Source organism: Primulina eburnea, chromosome 9, assembly GCF_022965805.1.
Source record: "Primulina eburnea isolate SZY01 chromosome 9, ASM2296580v1, whole genome shotgun sequence".
Lineage (NCBI taxonomy): Eukaryota > Viridiplantae > Streptophyta > Magnoliopsida > Lamiales > Gesneriaceae > Primulina > Primulina eburnea.
In genome coordinates, this window is record NC_133109.1 from 2,447,724 (window position 1) to 2,470,781 (window position 23,058).

At 34.6% G+C, this 23,058-nt stretch overlaps 2 protein-coding genes across 2 annotated transcripts; one reads left to right on the forward strand and one right to left on the reverse strand.

Moving 5' to 3' along the window:
- Positions 1-14,155: 14,155 nt before the first annotated feature.
- LOC140841098 (large ribosomal subunit protein eL15) lies at positions 14,156-16,092 on the reverse strand. Its single transcript, XM_073208295.1, has 4 exons — positions 16,027-16,092; positions 15,705-15,871; positions 15,009-15,206; positions 14,156-14,575 (listed from the first exon to the last, which is right to left on the reverse strand). The coding sequence occupies exons 1-4, from the start codon at positions 16,028-16,030 to the stop codon at positions 14,330-14,332; spliced, it is 615 nt and encodes a 204-aa protein (XP_073064396.1). The 5' UTR covers positions 16,031-16,092; the 3' UTR covers positions 14,156-14,329.
- Positions 16,093-20,879: 4,787 nt separating this feature from the next.
- On the forward strand, positions 20,880-23,058 carry LOC140841099 (uncharacterized). Its single transcript, XM_073208296.1, has 4 exons — positions 20,880-21,467; positions 21,987-22,218; positions 22,366-22,459; positions 22,571-23,058. The coding sequence occupies exons 1-4, from the start codon at positions 20,983-20,985 to the stop codon at positions 22,840-22,842; spliced, it is 1,083 nt and encodes a 360-aa protein (XP_073064397.1). The 5' UTR covers positions 20,880-20,982; the 3' UTR covers positions 22,843-23,058.

Sequence of the window (23,058 nt, forward strand, 5' to 3'; positions counted from 1 at the left end):
GTAATATTCAATTTTTCATGGATGACCCAAATAAGATATCTGTCTCACAAAATACGATCCGTGAGATCGTCTCACACAAGTTTTTACCCATCCATTTTTTATTTTTTCATATAACTAAGAAATTCGTTGAAAATACAAAGTTTACGTGTAAAATTTCTCACTTTCTCATCGTTTAATTTATTCAAAAATTTCTTATATTTCTTTTCAAGATTTAGTAAATATGAGTATATTAGTAAAAATAAGAAAATATGTAAGTAGAAACTGGACTGTATATATATTTCAGACAATCAAATAAAGAAATGATGTCTATGTATTTGAGACGAATGAAGTATATGATAACTCTAAATAAGTTTGATATAGACTTATATCTATTGGGAAAAAAATCAAAGTAAGTAGCACAAAATATTCGAAATAAGTAGCACAATAATTTATTATTTCGAAAGTTTGATCAGTGATTAGGTTTAAAAAATTAAATCTATATAAATATTTAACATTTAATTCTTGAAATCATATTTTTATGAGTTGCAATATATTACTTAAATCGTCTTAACACACACATACACATACATGTGTCTGTTGGAACATTTCATATTCGCAATATATGTGTGTTAGAACACTTCATGTTCGTAATCCTGATTTTGATGTTAACAAAACACGTTATTGTGTTTCTAACATATTTACTCAAGTGTGAAATTATTAACACAAGAAGGAAACTGAAACAGAGTTTAGCCAAACTGAATTTCTTGCGAGCTTCGGTGTGTTGATGATATCTCTCATCTGGATGATTCAAATGACAATCCGCCAATATGACCGATCAGAAAACTTAATTTGGAACAAGTCATATATCATGTCAGTGGGCAAAATCGAATATTATCTAGGTCAAATTGCTTGCTGAATGACCAAACTGATTGCACGAAAATAGCAATCAGTTGGGTATGAGCAGTTGTGGTATTTTGGCTATATCTCTCAGCTCGGTTATTGAAATGAAGCGATTCAGTATGCGTTGGAAAGATAAGACGATGATCTACAAATCATCTTCAGAAGTCACACCAGATTGAGTTGCTGACCCGTTCAGTTTCAACCGCCGATTAGTTTTCAACCATTGAACGACCAATTTAAGCTCGGGAAAATGTCCAGTAAGGCGAATTTGACCGTTGAAATTTTCAAAAATAATACATAAACTTTCCAAACGGTCATATTCTTGTGTCTAACATATATATAATTGTTTGGGCCTATAAATACATCATCTTGAAGATCAAACAAGGGCTTTTGAAAGGGATTCAAAGCATGGACAACTAGCATGAAGAAATATGTTATTTGAAAGCATAAGTTCTTGTGTGAGGATACATTTGAGATGTACACTTTAAAAGATAAATTTCTTACACACAATCACTCACACATATACAAGATAGTTGAACTTCAAAATTTAGTTGAGTGAGTCTTCACACAAACATATTAAAGATTGTGTTTGTAGTCTTGGCATAATAGACGTTAAACATTATGCGGATTGTGAGGTTGTGGCCTACAATCTAGAGTGTGCTAAGAGTTTCAATTAGACAAGAGAAAAGTCCTGAGTTGAAATGGATTTGTACAAGGTTTTATATAAATCAAAAAGTCTTCTAATTGATCATTTTCAAGAGGAAGAAGGGGATGATGTTGGAGTTGTTAATCTCCGAACATCCATAAACAAATTCGTATATATTTATTTATTCCATTTACTTATCATTTTCATTGGTCTTTATGTTTATTTTTTTGTGAGTTTGATATTCAATATTGTTATTTTTAGCATGCGTACTGTATGTTTTAAATTTTGATAATTTTAATCTTTTTAATCGGAAGTGTCGGGTAGATTTAAAATAAAATTATTGGCATGCAGATCGATACAACATGCATTGTGTTAAGGCATGCTACTTATTTACATACACGGCACATAATGTGATTAGCTAGATATTAATGATGATAATGAATGCATAGACCTTAGGATGTATGAAATAATCGATTAATTATTTGCTACTTACGTATAATTTTTATTAATTTTTTTAATCATAATAATGTTAGCATTTAAAAAAAAATGAGAAGGAAATGGAACGAAGTTGTTAATATATTAAAATAAACAAAATTTGGAAATAACCCTAGAGCCTAGAGGTGGTAGAATTTCTTTTTATCTAGTTAATAATAATAATAATAATAATAATAATAATAATAATAATAATAATAATAATAATAATAATAATAATAATAATAATAAATAGGCTGGACAAAATTAAATTAAAATAGGGTGAGTAGATGAGAAAGGCAAAATTGGTTGGCTAAAAAAGAACTGATGCAAGACGCAGATCAAGCAAATTAGATTTCTCAATTTTGTTGCGTTCTGAATTATCGATCAGGAAACATTCAAATAATGTAAACTTTTTTTTGTTCAACTTTTATTTATTTAAAACATCGAATAGTTTTTTTTTATTGTCCATTCACATTTTGACATCAAGATACCAAGTTTGAGACGTAATAAACTTCTTTCTTAACTAAAAAAAAGCATATATAATTAGATTTTTTGATCGAATATAATAAATTTTAGATTACATTTGGATAAAATAATAGATTTTGGAGAAAAATATTTCGTTTGGCGATGGATTTTAAAAATTGATCTCAAATACTATCTCTGATGGAGATAGGGCTGACAGCATATAAAATGTAAGATGGATTTTTGAGGGATGTGAGACAGTACCAAAAGAATAAACACACTCATCCCCGAACTCAATGGCCTAACAGCCCGATCCATTAACACTCAAGTAGGTGCATTATACGCTGCCACAATTATAAGAAAATAAAGTTGTGTCTAGGCTAACAACTATAGATTTTGGCATAATGGTAAGCGCTTGATCTTAACAATTGATATCAGAGCAAAGTTATGATTTCAAGTCTCCCAAGAAGCATATTTAGATACTTCTTGAGGGGAATGTTGGGTTAAACAAGCATGAGTAAGAGTATACTCGTACGTCAAGCTGCTGATATTGCGCCGTTTGATCTGGCTGGCTAATTTGGCTGTAAACGAAAGTAGTCAAATCTTAACTGATAATAATTTATCTTGTGGAAATATTTCTGACAGTGGAAAAATGGTAACATCGATCTCCAAAGGGTGTGAGATAGTACCAATACACAGACACGCACCTGTCAAGGCTTATGAGCCTAATAACTCGACCTCTTAGCACTCAAGTATGTGAACTCTGCGCTGCCACAAGTATAAGAAAATTCTTTGTTAACAACTATAACTTTTGACATAGCGATAAACACTGATCGTATCATACACACACCCCAATAAATTTAAACTAAAATTGATTTAAAAAACACTATTAGCACAAATGGATCTATTATTATATTAATAAATATTTCATATATATATATATATATATATATATATATATATATATATATATATATATATATATATATCCCAAAAAATATGAAATTCAAGTTTTTTTTAATACGTTGAATTTATCATGTGGGGACAATAATTGTTTTTAACCATTAATGGCTGGTGGGTGCTATCTACAATAATGAAAATAAATTGTCCAAATCCTATGATAATTGATAATAATTTATTTCAATATTATCCCCTTTAGGTCTTCGAACTTGAGGCTCCATCAAGCCTAGCTTATATTGTATGAAATTTAAGTTTATTTTGTAGTTTCATTATAGGTATAATACTATCGACTAATTAGCCAAATATTCCATGGAGCAACGTTCTAAATTTTAATATATTTAGATTTTTATTACGCAAAAATCGCCTAAAATTTTAAATTTACCATACGTAAAATAATTGGGAAATTTTGTAACTTTGGTCTTATATTTTTGTCTTTTCATATTTCCTAAGTTTTAATTTAGTTTAATGTATCTTATTCTTTGCAATTTTTTCGCCTTTAAAACATGGCACAAATGTCGCGCTGGCATGATCTCGATGTGACACTTATTTGTACCAGTATCGTATTAATACTCGTGATGAAAAACGACTGAAATTTATTAAAAATATTAGAATATATATGAAAGAGACTCAATTTTAACAATATAAAAGACACAATTTATAATTTTCCCAAGAAAAGTAGTTTATAAACTATTTTCATTGGCTTCAACTCCAGAGAAACACAATATTCTAAGGGTGTGTTTGGTTGAATAAATTAAATAAGGATAGATTAATAGTCAAATATTTATCGTTAAAATTTTAAGATGTTTTAATAATCATTTTGACCCGGTTTAAGATCCAATTTTATTAATCAAATAGTTATCAATAAAATTGGATCTTAAACGGGTCAAAATGATTATTAAAACAACTTAAAATTTTAACGATAAATATTTGACTATTAATCTATCCTTATTTAATCCACTCAACCAAACACACCCTAGTAATATAAAGAATCTCTATCCATTAATAAAATGGATTCTAATTTCCATGTGCAAAGGATTAATTGTTATACTAAGATGAGAGTTTAAAGATATTATTTTTGTGTGTATTTAAGTATGGCAAAAACTTGTGTGAGACGGTCTCACGGGTCGTATTTGTGAGACGGATCTTATTTGGATCATCCATGAAAAAATATTATTTTTATGCTAAGAGTATTATTTTTTATTGTGAAAATCGGTAGGATTGACATGTCTCACAGAGTAAGATCCGTGAGACAGTCTCACATGAGACATACTCTTTAAGTATACATTCAAAATTAATCTTCATAATCAAATAAAATGGGAATATAATTATTTCATTTGTAAATTTGAATAGAGGTACATAATTATTTCATTTGTAAATTTGAATATAAAATAATTTATAAACAATATATATAAAATTTTTAAATGTATATACTCACAAGCTCAAGTGAACAATTAACTTATTTTTTAAAATTATTTTGATAATTCAAGAAACAAAGATTTAAATCTTGATATACGACGCTAAATTTAATGTTCTTAAAGATATTTCAAAGTTAATGATTAATTAATTTTTAATCGGGAAATAATTAATAGGAGAGGACAATTTCACCCAAAAGAAATGTAATGCAAACCACATACTCCTTTCATAATTTTTTTTTACTTTACTGGATTTGAATATTAATAATTTATTTTTAAAATTATTTAACTCGAGTCAACTTCGAACACATTCTATTAAAAATTTTAGTTGAATCCTCCTTGAATTCTTTATTTGCTAACTTAGTTTCTCATCAATGCGATTAAGAATCAATATTGTGCACTTTGTATTCTCACTTATCTTTTAAACAGGTGTTATTGTATTATGAGAATCAATTGTAACTATCAGAAGTTTGTTTCTGGACATATCAAGTATAATAAAAGAGTGTTAGGAGTTTCGGCTCATTAGGGTTGTGGAATCAAGTTGAATTGAGTTTGTACAAGTTATTATACTGATCAAATCTTCTAGTAGAATTCTTTTGAAAACAGAAAAATGGTAGACATAGAAGCTTGGCCTTCGAACTTTCATAAACAACTTCTTTCCTCTTTATTTACTACTATTTGCTTGAGCTGCTAAGTCTATTGTTTGTGCTGATAAGTGAACTAAAGTAAATTGAGCTGTTGCATCTTATATCATACTCATTAAATAATTTGAGCAGTTTTCGCACTTATAATACGTTTTTAGTAGCTAGCTCAAATTATTCAGTCTGATTGGAATATTGTCTTAGATGTTAACATAGCTTAAACTTAACATTATTTAACATAGTTTGAATAACAGTTAATTCACCTCCTCTAAACTGATATCTTCGATCCTAACAGTAACGGTGCAACTTAAATATTTTAAATTATACAGCACCTCAAGCAACACGTATTAATTTTGTTAGGTTGATTTATTTAATGGGGTGGGACCCACACATTAAATAAAATAATATTAAAATCACATCCTACATCGGAAAGTTAACAAAACTGAATGAGAGATTTGGTTATAAATAGAGCTTAATTCTTTCAGTTATTGTATCCCAAAATCAAAAGCTTTTCAGCTTTGATAAAAAGAGTGTGCATAGATAAAAGAGTGTATTTTTTCTTGAGTGCAGGAATTTTCTTTTGTGAGTTAGAGAAATTATTTTCTCGGTATACTCGGGTTTGGGAGTGAGGAATATTGAGTGTATTGGTGTATACACTTGTTGTAATATTTCTTCCGGTTATAAAAGTTGTAGTGCTCCGTGGACGTAGCCTATTTTGGGTGAACCACGTAAATCTTTGTGTTCTTGTTGATTATTTTATTCCGCATTTTTGGGTGCTATTATCATTGTGATCGGCATCGCTTCAGTGTAATTCCCCAACAACTGGTATCAGAGCCTTGTTATGAAAATTTTAAGAATTATGAGTATTCTTTGTGGCTTGCAGCGTTGTCTGATCATCCACATCAGAAAAGAATTTTTTAGATTTTTCTAAGGCTAGAGAAGTGATGGCCGGAGATGATGGATCGGGATCGGGAATCAATAAGTTCGACGGTACAGATTTTACGTTCTGGCAAATACAGATAATTGATTATTTGTATAACAAGAAGTTGCATCAACCTCTATCAGGAAAGAAACCGGAAAAGATGGAGGACGATGACTGGAAGTTTCTTGACCAATAAGTGTTAGGTGTAATACGATTGACCCTAACGAAGAACGTGGCAAATAACGTGGCGGAGGCAAAAACAACGGAGGAGATGATGTCCATTTTATCGGACATGTACGAGAAGCCATCACAAACAATAAAGTACATATCATGAAGAAGTTATTTAACTTGAAGATGAGAGAAGATGCATAGGTGGCTAAACACATCAATGAATTCAACACGATTGTTTCACAGCTAACATCTGTTGAAATTAAATTTGATGATGAGATTCGGGCACTTATTCTTTTGGCGTCTTTACCAGACAATTGAGAACCAATGCGGGCAGCGGTTAGCAACTGTAATGCCCGAGACTTAATTACTGTAATCAGACGTTCATTAATTGACATGATTGAGGTTATACGACCCCCAAATGTATGTTGTATAAAAGTTGTCTCCTGCAGTATGGGGTCGACAACATTTTCTCCGCCCAAACGTTCGAGGCATATTGACTGCATGGGCGCCACAATAAGCCTAAAAATGGAAGAAATTTCATGATAGTAAGGTATACTACTTGATACAGCAGAAAAGATGCATGAGTGTTTGAGATGTCAAAGATGAGGGTCCATCTAGGGGCTGGGTAAAAGATGATGAGTGGATTCTATGGTCCACTGACAAAACCTTAAAATTTCATGAGCGTCTTCTTGACTTCCAGTGCCGATCTGGGAATTAAGACTTCGGATATGCATAAGAATGTTCTTTGCAGAGTTTTTTGGCTCATCAAGTCCATTTGGTGGCATGGGAAGTGGTAATGGAATGAGGGGTGGTCTGAGGTTTTCTAATTCCCTGTTTGGGGACCATATGTTTAGTTCATTCGGAGGAGAAAGCAGACCAATGAGCTCAGGTCCAAGAAAGGCTCCTCCAATTGAGCAGACGTTGGCTTGCAGCTTAGAAGAGCTATACAAAGGATCTACGAGAAAAATGAAAATCTCTCGAGAGATAGCTGATGCTAGTGGGTATGTTATTTTCTATTAATTGCTTATGCTTCTCAGTTTGTCATGTTATGTCATTATTTACGTTTTTGCTCCATGTGTCATCATAAGAATCAAGGTGGATTTCTCGCATGCAGCACCGCGAGTGCGCTCATGTCCAGACCGCGGGTGCGCTCATGCTTCGGCATGGTTTTTATTTTTCAAAAATGACGACCGCGGGTGCGGTCTTGTTCTTACCGCGGGTGCGGTCACACCACCGCGGGTGCGGTCTTGCTTCGAATAAAATTTGCCAACTTTCTGTTCATGCACTGCGGGTGCGGTCTGGGTAGCACCGCGGGTGCGGTGTGGCTTCGGCCTTTCTTGTAAAAATTCCTAATTGTATGACCGCGGGTGCACTCCTGTAACGAAGAACGTGGCAAATAACGTGGCGGAGGCAAAAACAACGGAGGAGATTGATGTCCATTTTATCGGACATGTACGAGAAGTCATCACAAACAATAAAGTACATATCATGAAGAAGTTATTTAACTTGAAGATGAGAGAAGATGCATATGTGGCTAAACACATCAATGGATTCAACACGATTGTTTCATAGCTAACATCTGTTGAAATTAAATTTGATGATGAGATTCGGGCACTTATTCTTTTGCCGTCTTTACCAGACAATTGAGAACCAATGCGAGCAGCGGTTAGCAACTGTAATGCCAGAGACTTAATTACTGTAATCAGACGTTGATTAATTGACATGATTGAGGTTATACGAACTTGAATGAAGAAGCCGGGCATCGTTACATTATAAGCCAAGATGTTGAACCGAACATCTCAAGATGTTGGGCCGAACATCTCAAACGGCTGGCGCACATGCGCGAAGAAACACGCGCATTTGCGCGAGGGGTCCAGAAGGACTCGCGCATATGCGCGAGGAAGCGCGCATATGCGCGAGTAGATGAACTCGGAAGTGCCGGGCAGAAAGCCATATGGGCGCGACATGCAGAACAAGGACAAGCCATTTGGCCTTGATTGTGCGATGCGAACAATCCGCCCGTCTGATTTTGAATCCGACTTCGGTATCGTGTTTTTAGTGACGACAGCTACAACTGGACGTAAGTTTTGTTACGTTTTGACATGCTTTGAAATTATGATATTGTCAGAACTGAATATGAATTATATATGGTGTTCCAGCTATAATAGACATCGTATAATTGAAGTCAGATCGAAGAACACACTGTTTCTGTAATTGTTATGATTTCCGGAATCTATTTGACTGAGATTCGATAGTAGATTTGTATTATCGTTGAATTATGAGTTATACCGATATTGATTATGAGTTCTGGTATTATATATGTGATGTTGAGATTGACGGGGTTATCAAGACTGTATTATTATACCGTCAAAATATCAGTTGATTTAGATTGATCAAATTCAGTAATGATTTCGATTGTATCGTGATATCGTTGATATGAATTAGATTGTACCTTGTTCAGATATGGATCAAATTATATACTGATTTGAGTATTGATCAGAACATGTTTTGAATTGAGTTATTTACTGATATTGTGATTATACGATTGTCATTGCCAGACTGGGTATGGAAAGATCAGAATACAAGACTTCGTCTTCGTCAGACCGGGAAGACAAAGGTATAAATAAATGTTGATTCGGGATTGCACAACTCGAGTTAGGTTTGACTTGAGTTTCCCAAAATTACATACTTTATTTTATTGCATTGATAATTGCAGATTATCAGATTGATATGTTTAGCTTATTGAATTATAGCAGAGCAAGAGTTTGAGTCTAGGACAGATCAGCCTAGCTAGGGAAGAACCGCCGAGTCTTTGTCAGAACCGCTAAGACTCTAGACTTACGGTGTATCGATGAGCTTAGATGTAGAACGACTTCTATTGTAGACATTCGATGCAACATGCCGAAGTCTAAATTAGATTGGGATCCCTAGGTTAGAAATAAGTTAAGATAAGATAACAAGTCATTGACTTAAATACAGATTCGTATTGATTCATGTAATCAGATTGGATACATTTCTTAATAATTGTTTATGCTTTTATATATGTTTATATTAAATGCATATGTATACATTGTTTATACTGGGATATGTATATCTCACCGGAGTTATCCGGCTGTTGTCTTGTTTTGTATGTGTGCATGACAACATGTGGAACAAGATTGAGGTCAAGAAGATGATGAGAGAAGACGAGTTTAGAGTGGTGATTCCGGACTTATTGTAGATTTGGTTTAATACTTGAAAATTAGTAATTGAACCTTAGAATAGTTTGAATAATTTTTGTACATTATTGTACTTATATACTGAGATGTGTATTAGTTACATTCCACTATATTCTGTAGTTATATTTTAAAAAGAAAAATTTTTCGACCCTATTATTTTAATTGATAATTAAATCCCAAAGATGATTAAGAAGATGATTAGCGTCCGAGCCCCCACAGCAACTCTGTTGGAAAAAGAAAGCTACAATTCAATGATGTCAAATCAAATTCTTGCTGAAGAAGTTCGCAGGATGGATTCGGGTGAAAGAACATCATCGAGTTCTGCTCTAAATATCGAGAATAGAGTAAGGGGCGGGAGTGGCGAAAAGAGTTTTTGGCATGGTGGGTCCAAGTCAAGAAATGGAAAAGACAAAAGCAACTTTGAAAAGAATGTGAAGTGCTGGAGCTGTGGTGAGACTGGTCATTTGAAAAAGTGAAAATCAACAAGGAACAACGCTAATGTTGTTACTGAGGCGGTACATGATGCTCTATTACTATCCATGGAAATCCCGGTTGATTCTTGGGTTATGGACTCGGGAGCTTCGTTTCATACCACTGGTAATCGTGATGTATTCGATAATTACATTGCAGGAGATTACGGAAAAGTTTTCCTGGCTGATGGAAAACCTTTGGAAATAATTGGTATGGGTGATATCCGGATGAAGATGACAAATGGATCTGTCTGGAAAATCAAAAAAGTGAGGCATGTACCACGGATGACGATGACAAATGGATCTGTCTGGAAAATCAAAAAAGTAAGTCACGTACCAAAGTTGACACACAATCCGATTTCAGTGAGACAGCTTGACGACGAAGGTCATAAGGTGACCTTTGGTGATGGTTCCTGGAAAGTGAAAAAGGGAGCCATGATTGTTGCTCGAGGAAAGAAAACTGGAACACTTTATATGACTTCCAGTTTGAGAAATAAATTAGCGGCTGTGGATGCTGGAGCTAATTCAAGTCTATGGCATAGTAGGCTTGGGGATACTAGTGAGAAGGGAATGGAGATACTTGTTTCAAACAGAAAGCTACCGAAATTAAAGATCGTTGAACACAATCTGTGTGAAGCTTTATTTTTTAGAAAGCAGAAAAAAGGTGAGTTTTTCAAAAAGGTTAGAGAACCGAAATCAGCTGATTTGGAGCTGGTACATACTTATGTATGTGGACCATCTCCTGTGACATCCCTTGGAGATCACTCAAGATATTATGGCACTACTGTTGACGATTCGAGCAGGAAATTTTGGGTTTATTTTGTGAAAAAATAAATCGGATGTTTATGAGACCTTTAAACAGTGGGAGTTAGTCATAGAAGATGTGATGGATTCACTGTCATCCAATCGCATGTGGGAGTTGTCAGAACTTCCTGAAGGTAAAAAGGTTTTACATAGCAAGTGGGAGTACCGGTTAGAACATGACGGTAGCAAGCAGTACAAAGAAATACTTGTTGCAAAAGGTGAAAAGGAAGTCATTGGTTACACTGATATTTTCTCTCTGGTGGTAAATTTAACTACTATCAGGACTGTACTTGGATTGATGACAAAAGAAGATTTACATCTGGAGCAGTTAGATGTAAAGAAGACGTTTCTTCATGGTAAGCTAGATGAATAAATGAATCGATCACAGGGATTTGAAGGAGGGAAAGAGAAAATAGTGTGCAAACTTCAGAAGAGCTTGTATGGTCTCAAACAAGCTCCAAGACAGTGGTACAAGAAGTTAGATGGTATAATGAATAATGATGGTTTTCTGAAGTATCAAGCTGATCACTGTTGTCATGTGAAGCTTGATTGTTATTATATCATACTATTAATATATTTAGATGATATGTTGATAGCAGGAGCTTGTCTGGAGGAGATTGATAAACTCGAAAAAAGAGTTATCAAAGGAATTTGCTTTGAAGGATTTGGGTGCTACAAAACAAATCCTTGGGATCCTTAGAGATCGGGTGAATGGAGTTTTGAAGCTTGAGAAAATTCCTGGAAGCAAGAATCCAGCTGATGTGCTCACGAAGGCTGTTATCATTGAAAAACTGAATTTGTGTTTGACTTCAGTTGGTCTCCTGGACTAACAAAGGAGGTATGAGCCGCTGCACTGATGGCGTGAAGACATGATTGAAATCAAGTCTTCAAGTGGGAGAATTGTTAGGTTTGATTTATTTAATGGGGTGGGACCCACACATTAAATAAAATAATATTAAAATCACATCCACATCGGAAAGTTAACAAAACTGAATGAGTGATTTAGTTATAAATAGAGCTCAATTCTTTCAGTTATTGTATCCCAAAATCAAAAGTGTATTTTTTTCTTGAGTGCAGGAATTCTCTTTTGTGAGTTAGAGAAATTATTTTCTCGGTATACTCGGGTTTGGGAGTGAGGAATATTGAGTGTATTGGTGTATACACTTGTTGTAACATTTCTTCCGGTTATAAAAGTTGCAGTGCTCCATGGACGCAGCCTATTTTGGGTGAATCACGTAAATCTTTGTGTTCTTGTTAGTTATTTTATTCCGCATTTTTGGGTGCTATTATCATCGTGATCGGCATCGTTTCGGTGTAATTTCCCAACAAATTACTCTCCTAGCAGAGATAATTATCGCACTTCAACAAAACTTATACGAGTTTATATCTTTTAAATATATATATCATTTTTTTAATAAGTTTTGGACAACTATGAAAAGAACACCCGGAATGATTTCACGAAATTATGATGGAATAAAATGGAAATCGCCACCATGGATATAGCTGAGCTAACCCCAGGGCTTCATTGGATTCTTGCCCAACGATAAATGAAAGTAAAATATTTTTCAGTACCTAATTTATTGAGAAAATATTATCTTGTGTAGCATAAAGTAGGCTATTAAATCAATTCCCACATCATTTCAATCCCAAAGAGATTTTCCCTTGTCACCAAGAATGAAGATTCGATTGATTCTGTGAAATATTTTCAAATGCTTGTATATACACTTGTATTTACGACTGATTTGATTTAAGCAAAAATCTTACATAAAACTATATCTTGTATATTTTAAATAATATGTTATATCTCTACACAAGCTATAGCTCTCCATATAGAAATATATGATTCTTAAGTCTTAACTCATTTTTCGCAACAAGTAATCAAGTAAATATATTAAAAAATGGAGTCACAATTTTTTTTTTGAAAAGAGGTATCGATGGGAAGTTTGACAATGCAATAATCCAAGAATTATCTTATTTTTCAGTTCTAGTAAATTTGCATTCAATTTCACCACACTAAATAACCACTGGTAAGATATATTAACATATGCAATGATATGAAGAAGTTACCCCTTCATTTATACACAAACACACACACAACCCAAAACATTCCTGCATCTGGAAGGGAAAGCCAGATGTACAAAAGGAAAGCACTAAGGAGTCCACCCTTTCAAGCAAACTACTCAAATCCCAAGATTGAAATCTTTTTCAACTTAGTGTGACTTTTTTGGCTTAATTGGGTACTCGTCAAAGACCCTCTAGTCTTTATCTTTCATCATTAATCTTACTGCCACTCACTTTCTATCCGCACCCACGTTTTCAAAGTTCATAATTAGCCATGATTTTTTTGTGTGTATCGTTGGTGACTATTTCTTACATGGAGGACAGCCCATATGGAGGAGACCCACTAGTCAAGTGATGTTCTTTCTTTGGTCTACGTTATTCAATATCTATAATTGTTGGTTTGGTACCTGGAAGGCATAATGTAGATCTAAATCGTAGTCACTAATGTTGGTTATATGGCGCATTCCGATTCTAAACTTGATAATTTGCACGAGTATAAAACGCAAAAATGACCCTGCGTGTTTCTTTTCGGATGTTTCGTTCCCAATCAAAAGAGCAAGTGCAGCACCACACCAACTCGGGGATACAAAGTTTGGGGGTTTCACTACGGATCCTGTGTCTAGCGTCTGTTTCGATGCAAGTAGGAAGTTAGTGTGGAACCAAGGCTTTTACAAAATGGAGTGATTTAGCTGGAGAAATAAAATACATCTATTGAAGTACAATAATAGTAAAGACATTTGAACATTAGACTCTAAGCTTAAGGCTCTCTTCCAGACATTAAGTGTAACATCGTACTTAGTGGCACCAAAATTTAGAACGGCGTAGATCCTTCGGACAGGTTGGTCATCGACTGGAGATGAAACACCATCAAGATCTCACAAGTTGGAACAAATCTTCAACTCAGTTTGATTTCCCAAAAGGTATACCAAGTTTAAGCCTTCTCAGGGTCGAAATATAGTCGTCGCATTTAGTTAGTACTAATCAATGGAAAAGCAAAAGGATTCATAATGCTTCCACCAAAAGACAAAAAAGGCATTCAATTCAAACAGTAGATAAATTTAAAGAGTTCAAAATTATGGAATGCAACGGAAGGGTTTCAAATTCTCAGCCAAACACAGACTCCATGCTCAACAAATAAAATTAAAAATTACTGACGCAGAGTCAAAAGATTCAAGTCTACTGTGGGAGTACCAAAACATAACAAGAAAATCAACGATAACGGCGAAGTGACAATGTTTGGTTCCTCTTCCATGTAGCCCTTCTTGAAGGGCGTGCTTTGTGGTGAAGGTGGCCCTTCCCTCGTAGACCTCTGTATTTCTTTCCTGCTGAGGTAAGTCCCCTCAGTTCTCTGTGTTTGTGAACTGGATTGCAAATCCAGTTAACCCTTGGGTCATTCCGGATTGTAGTATGGGCAGGATCGATCAAAATAACTTCAAAATACTTGTAGGTAGAGTCCTGAAATTTACAAGGACAAAAAACATAGTCTTTTAAGTAAATGAGACGATCGGATATCTTCATCAAAGCACAAAAAAACCAAAAACTATAACTAGTTAATAAACAAGTCAGTTGGGCACAAGTTAGCTTCTCAAATTACAAAATCCACCACATAGATATATCATGCCCAAGCTGTACTACTTAAGATTGGTCAATCAATGTTTTTGGTTTCTGATTCTTTTCTCAAAGTGGGGTGGAGGAATGCGTCGCAATTAGGTATAACATGGGAAAATTGCCAACCTAAGTAGTCTAATAGTCAATGAATGGTTAGAATGTTCACACCCATGCAAGCTCAGTTATCATAATTACTGCAGTAAGACAAAACAAAAGCTTTATGTAGCTAATGCAAAGAGAAATGTTGAGGTTCAAATGTTAACAAATAAAAGATGCAGACCTCGTTGATCCAATAGGAATTCAAAACCCTCAGCCCACCCAGTTTCCTTCCAGCTCGCTCTTCTGCAACTGAACGTTTGCTGCGCTGAAATTTCAGCTGTGTAACACCCTGGTTGGTGGGCTTTCCATACACAATACCCTTAGGAACAGGTCTCTTCCTTCCACCACGTCTAACACGGACACGGTAGATAACATATCCCTAGTAGATATCATTAATACGACAGAGCAACACGTGAAGAAGCATAAACATCTACCAGGGTTACCAAGAAAGCCACAATCTTATCGTAGAGGAGAATAAAAAAGTAGATCAATTGCATTTATCAACAGTCCATCGAAACGATAAGAAAATCCTTCATATTCACTAAATCACACAATCAAGAAAAGCAACTGCATCATAAAGCCAGTACCATGAATTATCCCAACCCCCCACATCAAAACAAACGAAAACCAACTGACATCTTAAACTCACCAAAGAAAGCAAAACACAGGTGTCGGACTTTTCGCAACAAACACTAATTCAGGCAACTTCGAGCACCATCACATCATCACTATGGATATATTGCATGTCAAAGCATTCCATAAAAAATCAAAAATTAAATATTTCACAAATCAATGCTTCAGTCGATTCATATATCGTCCACGTAACAACCCAAGAATATCATCTGACATATAAAATATCAACCACCTAATCATTTACTTGCTTAGCCTTGTAACCCAGGCGTCGGGCTTTGTCGGGGCGAGTCGAGTGAGTGACTCGAACAATAGCCGGAAGCTGACGGTACTCCCAGCAGCGCACCCTCAGCAAGAACCTCATAACATCAGATTGCTTTTTCTTCCACAACTCCGATACGTACGTGTAAGCACCTGCAATCAAATCATAAAAAAATGAATCATTAAAACAGAAAATTCCAAATAGAATAACAGATGAAGCTACAACAATATAGGTTACTGATCTATAAAATGCAATCGAAACAAGAAAATTCGGTTTCGTAAAGGTCAGCTCAGAGCCTCAGACGCACCCATTGTTGCTGCTGTGGCGTAAACAGAAACCACCACTCGAATCAGGGTTTTAATAAAAATGTTAGGGTTACGTAATTTTGGGCTTTATCGTAAATGGCCCATATTTTGTTGTCTGGGCTGATCCATTGGGCCTTCCTGGTTTCCAACAAATTTCACCTTTTTTATATTTTTTTAGGCGAGGAGATCTTTACATGTATAATATTTTTTCTGCAGTCTTACGGGTCGTATTTGTGAGACAGATCTCTTTATTTGGTTCATCCATGAAAAAATATTATTTTTTATGCTAAGAACATTACTTTTTATTGTGAATATGGGTAGGATTGACCCGTCTCACATATTATGATCCGTGAGACGGTCTTATATGAGACTCACTCAATATTATATTAATTTTGAAATTTATGATTTAAAATACAATACGTAACTCTCGATGATGTACGTATAACATTTTTCTAATTATATTGCCTTTTAATTCGAGATTTATTCCAAATAGGACTTATAATCTTTTAAGGGAGTGTATTGGTTATAGACTTTTAATGATTTTTATGGAGTTTAAAGTCTAGAGGTATTCAAACTAGACTTTTATATACTCCATAAAAGTTTAGTGGTATTCAATGTAAACTTTTGTAGAATTTTAAAAAGTCATGTGTTATTTAAACTAGACTTTTAAAAACTCTACAAAAGTCTATAGATATTCAAAATGTCAATAGACTTTTAATGACTCTATGGAATTCTATTAAGTACAAGAATTATAGCCTAATATACAAAAGTCTTTGATTCAACCTAAAAATTTGGATATACATTGAGAAATCTATCAAATTCAATACAAACTTTCATTTTTTAATCATCTATATTTTTCTTTTTATTTGTACTTTTTAAAAACATAATTAAAATTTAATTTTTTATTAATTATTATATAACATTTTATTTTTAATTATTTTCTTTAATTTTAGTTAATTTATATCTTAAATTATTGTATAAGTAAATTCATACCGATACTGTAATGCCCGGAACGGTAATCCTAGTAATCTGTAATTATTGATTTATAATTGATATGAATATGAAAGGGTTAATCGGGACATGGAATAAGATTACATATGAAGGGTGCCAATTTTTGGACAGAACTAGTGGCGCCCGAGCGGTAAGAAATGACCGCCCGAGCGCCAAAGTTCAATAGAATCACGTCTTGGACAGAAGATGTGGCGCCCGGGCGGTAGTTTTTGACCGCCCGAGCGCCAAAGAGGACGGGTGAGGGCAGAACCTCCCGCGCCCGGGCGGTAAGTTTTAACCGCCCGAGCGCCGAGCAAGCGCCCGAGCGGTAGTTTAGCACCGCCCGAGCGCCGCCTGAAATGAGCGAAATTCTGGAGAAGCCACGTATGAATTACATGCAATATATATATAAAGCTCCTTCATCTTTTCCTCAGAATTCTGAAGGAGGAAATCGAGAAGAGCCTCGAGGAAGTATCGTGAAAATACTTACGCCTTTTGTGAAAAATCCGTCCGTCTGATTTTGAATCCAACTTCAGTACTGTAATCCTATCGACGTAGGCTACAACTGGACGTAAGTTTGGCTACGTTTTGACATCCTTTGAAATTATGCTATTGTCAGAATTGAATAGGATTCATATATGATGTTCTTGATATGTTAGACATCGTAGAATCGAAGTCAGATTAAGAAACAGATCGATTATGGAATTGTTATGAATTTTTAGGGTATATTGATTTATACCAGACAGATTTGAATTGTGACTGGATTTTTAGGGTATATTGATTTATACCTTACGCCAGGCAGACTGTGAATTCAGGACTTCGACTGAGCCAGAAACCGACGAAAGAAAGGTATAAGTCAATGTGGTATTGGGAGATCGACTTGAGTCGGTTTGGACTTGAGTTTCCCTATATCACATACTTTACTTTATTACATTGATATTGCATTGATTTTCCTGATGTACTTGTTCTCTCGAATTATAGATAGCAAGTATTAGACGAGTAATCTTGTGAAGAAGTGCCTGACAGTGGCGGGATCGCCACGGGCACATTGCACGATGTCACAGGATAGTGTAGAAATCTTGGGACGGAAGTGCCTGACAGTGGCGGGATCGCCACGGGCACATTGCACGAGGTCTCAAGATAGGATATTAGTGATAGAGCTACAGTCCATGACGGCTAGGTCGGGACACCGGATGTTTGGTTATATCGAGTAAATAGGATTGGAATTCTTCTATTACGGAATTCGATATAGGAACACCATATTTGGTTATATCGAGTAATGGAATTACTATTCCTTCTATTACGGAATTCGATATAGGAACACCACATCTGGAAACCGGGATCCCTAGACTAGGATTGAGTCTAGTCTGAATGATAGAGTTATGAGCATTGTCGACAGTCTATGATTGTTTATGTTTCAGATTTTGATACATATATCTGTTACCTGATTACATGCTTTATATTTGTTTATATGATTGCATGTTTCTTTGATTTATACTGAGATTTATTCTCACCGGAGTTATCCGACTGTTGTCTTGTCTGTATGTGTACATGACAACAGGTGGGACAAGATCAGGGTCCAGGAGATGAAGAAAGATCGTGATTAGAGTGGAGGCTCCGGACTTGGATTAGAGATAGGGTTGGACACTTGACATTAGCTGTTTAAACCTTAGTTGAATAAATGTATGTGGTACATGATTTGTACTTTTATATACTGAGAAGTATATATGTATGTTTTATGTCACTACGTTCTGCATTTTAAAATAAAAAAATTTAGACCTTGTTTTATAATTGATTAATTAGTCCCAATGATGATTAAGAACTTGATTAGTGTCCGGGTCCCCACAGATACTGTACCAAAATTTTTGGTATAAGGAACCAAAAAAACCTTACATTTTTAAAAAATTTATAATTTATTGTTTTAAAATATTATATATTTTAAAATTTTTGTATATTTTTCCGGTATTTCGGTATATACCAAAATTTTCAAATTGGATATCGTTACCGTACCGAAAAATTCGATATTGTTACCGTACCGAAATCTTCGGTATATTTAAAATTCAGCAAATTCAATATTTTTTTGTTATGGTAATCTCGGTATATCGAAAATTCGGTATTTTTCCCCCCCTAACAGGGCTTTTATTGGCATGTGCTATATTACACAATTTTCTTTGAAAGAAGTGTCAATTTGATGAATTTCAAATTGAACTAGATAATGAAGCTCAATTGTTTTGAGTGTTCTTTTAATAAAATTTTATTATGAACTTATAAAAACATTATTCATTAATATGTTGAATTGACATAAAGAATTGAAATTTTGATTTCAATAACTTGGATAGTTCATTTGTCGTTTTTCACAAATTAAATTGATTTAACTTTAAGTAAGTAAATTCATTTACATTCATAAATAAAAATAATAATTTAAAATTGAAGATGTTATCTATGTGCAATAATTATTTTAAAAAAATTAATAAAAAATAAATCACAATTATAAACTACAACATTCACATAATTCTATAAAAAAGTTTACAAAAATGAACAAAAATCTTGAAAATAAGTATATAAAAGTCTATGAAATTTGTTTTACAATTCTATGAGATTCCATAAAAGTCAATAAAAATCCATCAACTCCACAAAAGTCCATCATTTAAAAAAAATTCATTAAAAGTCTTTGAAAGTATAGAATTAATACACCCTCCCTTAGTTTCATGGCAAAAACTTGTGTGAGACGGTCTCACGGGTCGTATTTGTGAGACGGATCTCTTATTTGGGTCACCCATGAAAAAGTATTACTTTTTATGCTAAAAGTATTACTTTTTATTGTGAATATGGGTAGGGTTGAGCCGTCTCACGGATTATGACCCGTGAGACGGTCTCACATGAGACTCACTCTAGTTTCATTCTAGTAATTTAAATTAGGGTTGACCCGTATCACGGATAAATATTCGTGAGACCGTATCATAAAAGACCTATCCAAATGAAATATTTGAAAGTTATCCCAATTAATACTAGGTTGACCCTCAGCTATATTTATCCAAACAAATAAAAATATATTTGCAATCTTGAATTTAATTTTAAATTATTAATCCAAAGGAATTAAGATATTTTAAATCCTCAATTATAGGAGCTGTTTAAATTCATTTTCCCATTCAAAAATGCAGTCAAAATCCACTTTTTTTTTCACCTTTCAAAAATAATTTGAAAGCCAAATTAGAAATATAAACAAATTAAATTAATTCCTACACCAAATTAAGTCCAAGATTCAACCTGTATTTTTTAATTAAAATATTAACTAAATTAATTCCTAAACTTTAGTTTTTTCTTTTGTTTTTTATATCAATATTTTAAATTGTACTTTAGTCCTTGATAAATTTAAAATTACGATATGATCTTCATATAAATATGATCAATTCAAATGATAGTATATCTTTCGTTAATTTTTAAAATTATGATATTATTTTTATTTAAATATAAATTAAATTAACTAAAAAACATCATGCACGCACGCACCACGTGCGGGAGTGCACTAATGTACACTAAAATATTTCTGCTTACCCTAATTAATTTTTGAGTAGGTGACGATCTCATGAATTTTTATTTGTGAGACGGGTCAATCCTACCGATATTCACAATAAAAAATAATACTCTTAATATAAAAAATAGTATTTTTTTATTGATAACCCAAATAAGAGATTCGACCAACGAAATTGATTATTGAGACCGTCTCACGGGTGTTTTTGTGTTAATTTTTGTGAGTAAATATAGGTTTTTTTCAAAACTTTAAAATATAGTTATATAAAAATATAAATCTCGCCTGTAATAAATAAATAAAAGAAAAATTAAATCTGCCATCAAAATGCATACATCCACAAAAAAATCGAACACCATGCAGCGTCACCTTCTCAATCTCAGCATAGCGAGTAAACACAAAGCTACAGACAAAAAACCAAATCTATATAGATAAGAACATGCGGAGGTCATTCGGTGGCGGGAGCAGTATGGGTGGAGGAAGCGGCGGAGGCGGCGGGATGCTCAGAAGCGTCCACAGAGCTGTCAGGGCTGGCATCGGCGGCGCGCCGCCTGAACCATTTTCGCCTTCCGCCGGCTCTGGCTCTGTTTCTGCTTCCAGTTCAAGGAAAACGAAGAAGTCTCGCATTAAGCAACCATCCTCTCCGAACAGAAATTTGGCCCTTTCTAATTCTTCTTCCAATAATAGCAGTAATGGGTCGTCGCCTTTTTCTTCACTGATAAATCTTCCTATTTCAGCTGCTTCCGGCGCGGCTGTGCCCGCGTGGGGAGCTTGTCCTTCTCCTAATTATGAAGATTTGGAGTGGGAGGTTGTGGAGGGAAGCGGTGGATATGAAAGGGCGGCGCGTGCGTTTGACGATGATTTTGTGTTTGGAACTATTCCATCTAGAGATGAAGTGCAGCATGCAGTTTCTGCTCTTCAACAGTACGAGTTCTTGAATCTGCCTATTTTTAAGAAGTATTTTAATTCTGATTATTTCATAAGAATGGATTTGTTGTATGTCTTTGTTTGATTCAGAAGGGTTCTGAAAATTTTAAAAGTTCTTGAAAGAAAGCTGCAGGTTTATAAATTCTTGATATTATATATCGTTAGTTGGTCTTCATTCTCATTAGTTTATTGGTAACTAATGGGAAAACTAATGACTGAAAATTTGCATGTACGTTTAGTTTTAGTTAGAGATTTAGATTACCAGAAAGATTCAACTTTTTTTTTTGTTTTAGGCAGCCCTTATGTCCCCAATGAGACATTTATATATCTAGTGTGCTTCTTGGGCTCGTTTTTCTTTGAAAAAAGATAAGATCTTGGTTTCAAGTGTTACGAATGAATGAAGAAACAGGCTCCACTCGTGGTTTAGTTTTGACCAACGATATTTAGCCACTCATTCGTCTTTAGATATACAAATAACTACTGATAGAGCTTACGTTTCGAGTTATTTATCTCCAGGGTTGCTGGCATACGATATCCAAGTGAAGAACTTGCGGACGCTTCAGGCACGAATTTTCGCAACGAAAATGGAAGTCCCATGGGGATAATAAAGAGTATATCTTCTGAGGAGCTTGAATCGGATTGGATCGAGCCGTCCCCCGATCTCTGCCATTCTAAACTGTTGCAACCTCGAGGATCACAAAGAGTTTATGATGCCTTCCATTTATTGCAGACCGACCCTTCTGTTCAGGTTCTTCATCAATACTATCTAGTTTCTGTCTTTTATACACATAGAGCTTTCGTAGTAGTTGCAGCCAAAAATCGCAATACAAACGAGAGAGGTTTCGATTTTATTGTTTTAGATTTGGTTTACTGATCTGTGATACACTTGTTTTAGAGGATGGTGATTTCTTTATCATCCGACAAAGCAGTTTGGGATGCTGTCTTGAACAATGATGTTGTTAGGGAGCTCAGAGGTTCCATTACTCAAGGTTGGTTTGTCTGAATCGTTTGCACTGAATGTGACTGGCCTACAGGAAATCTGAATAGGAGCCCTGTAAATTGGGTGCAACTCATATTTCATTTCTAATCTTATTGATCAGTTGATAACGAAGTAAGGGAAAGCGCGGAGGCCGCCTCTGACGATGGATCCAATCCATTGAAGGATATCATGGATTGGGTTTTCGTTAACGCTAGAGCGAAAATCATGGAGCTGATTAACAAAATCACCGGGATTGTGCATGATATTTTTCATCCTTCAGACGAAGGCAAGAAAGATGATATGGATTCTGTCGATGGAAAGCTGAGAACTTCGTTGCTTCTTTCGGTAGTCGTCCTATTGATAGTTGTTTTAAGTCGAGTCCAGAGCGCTTGATCATGAATCTGTCGAGTTCACTGATGGTTCCTACCTCTGTAGACCTTTATATCGAGGGACCTTTGATCTTGTGTTGTGTATTCAAGTTGTTGAGGTCAGATATGCAACCGGTACATGAGGGTGGTTGTTTGTAAAATAAACCGATATTTTCTATCAGAACTCGAATATTTAGATTGTTAATCTAGTCAAGCTGAAATGTCAGCCACTAGAATCCTA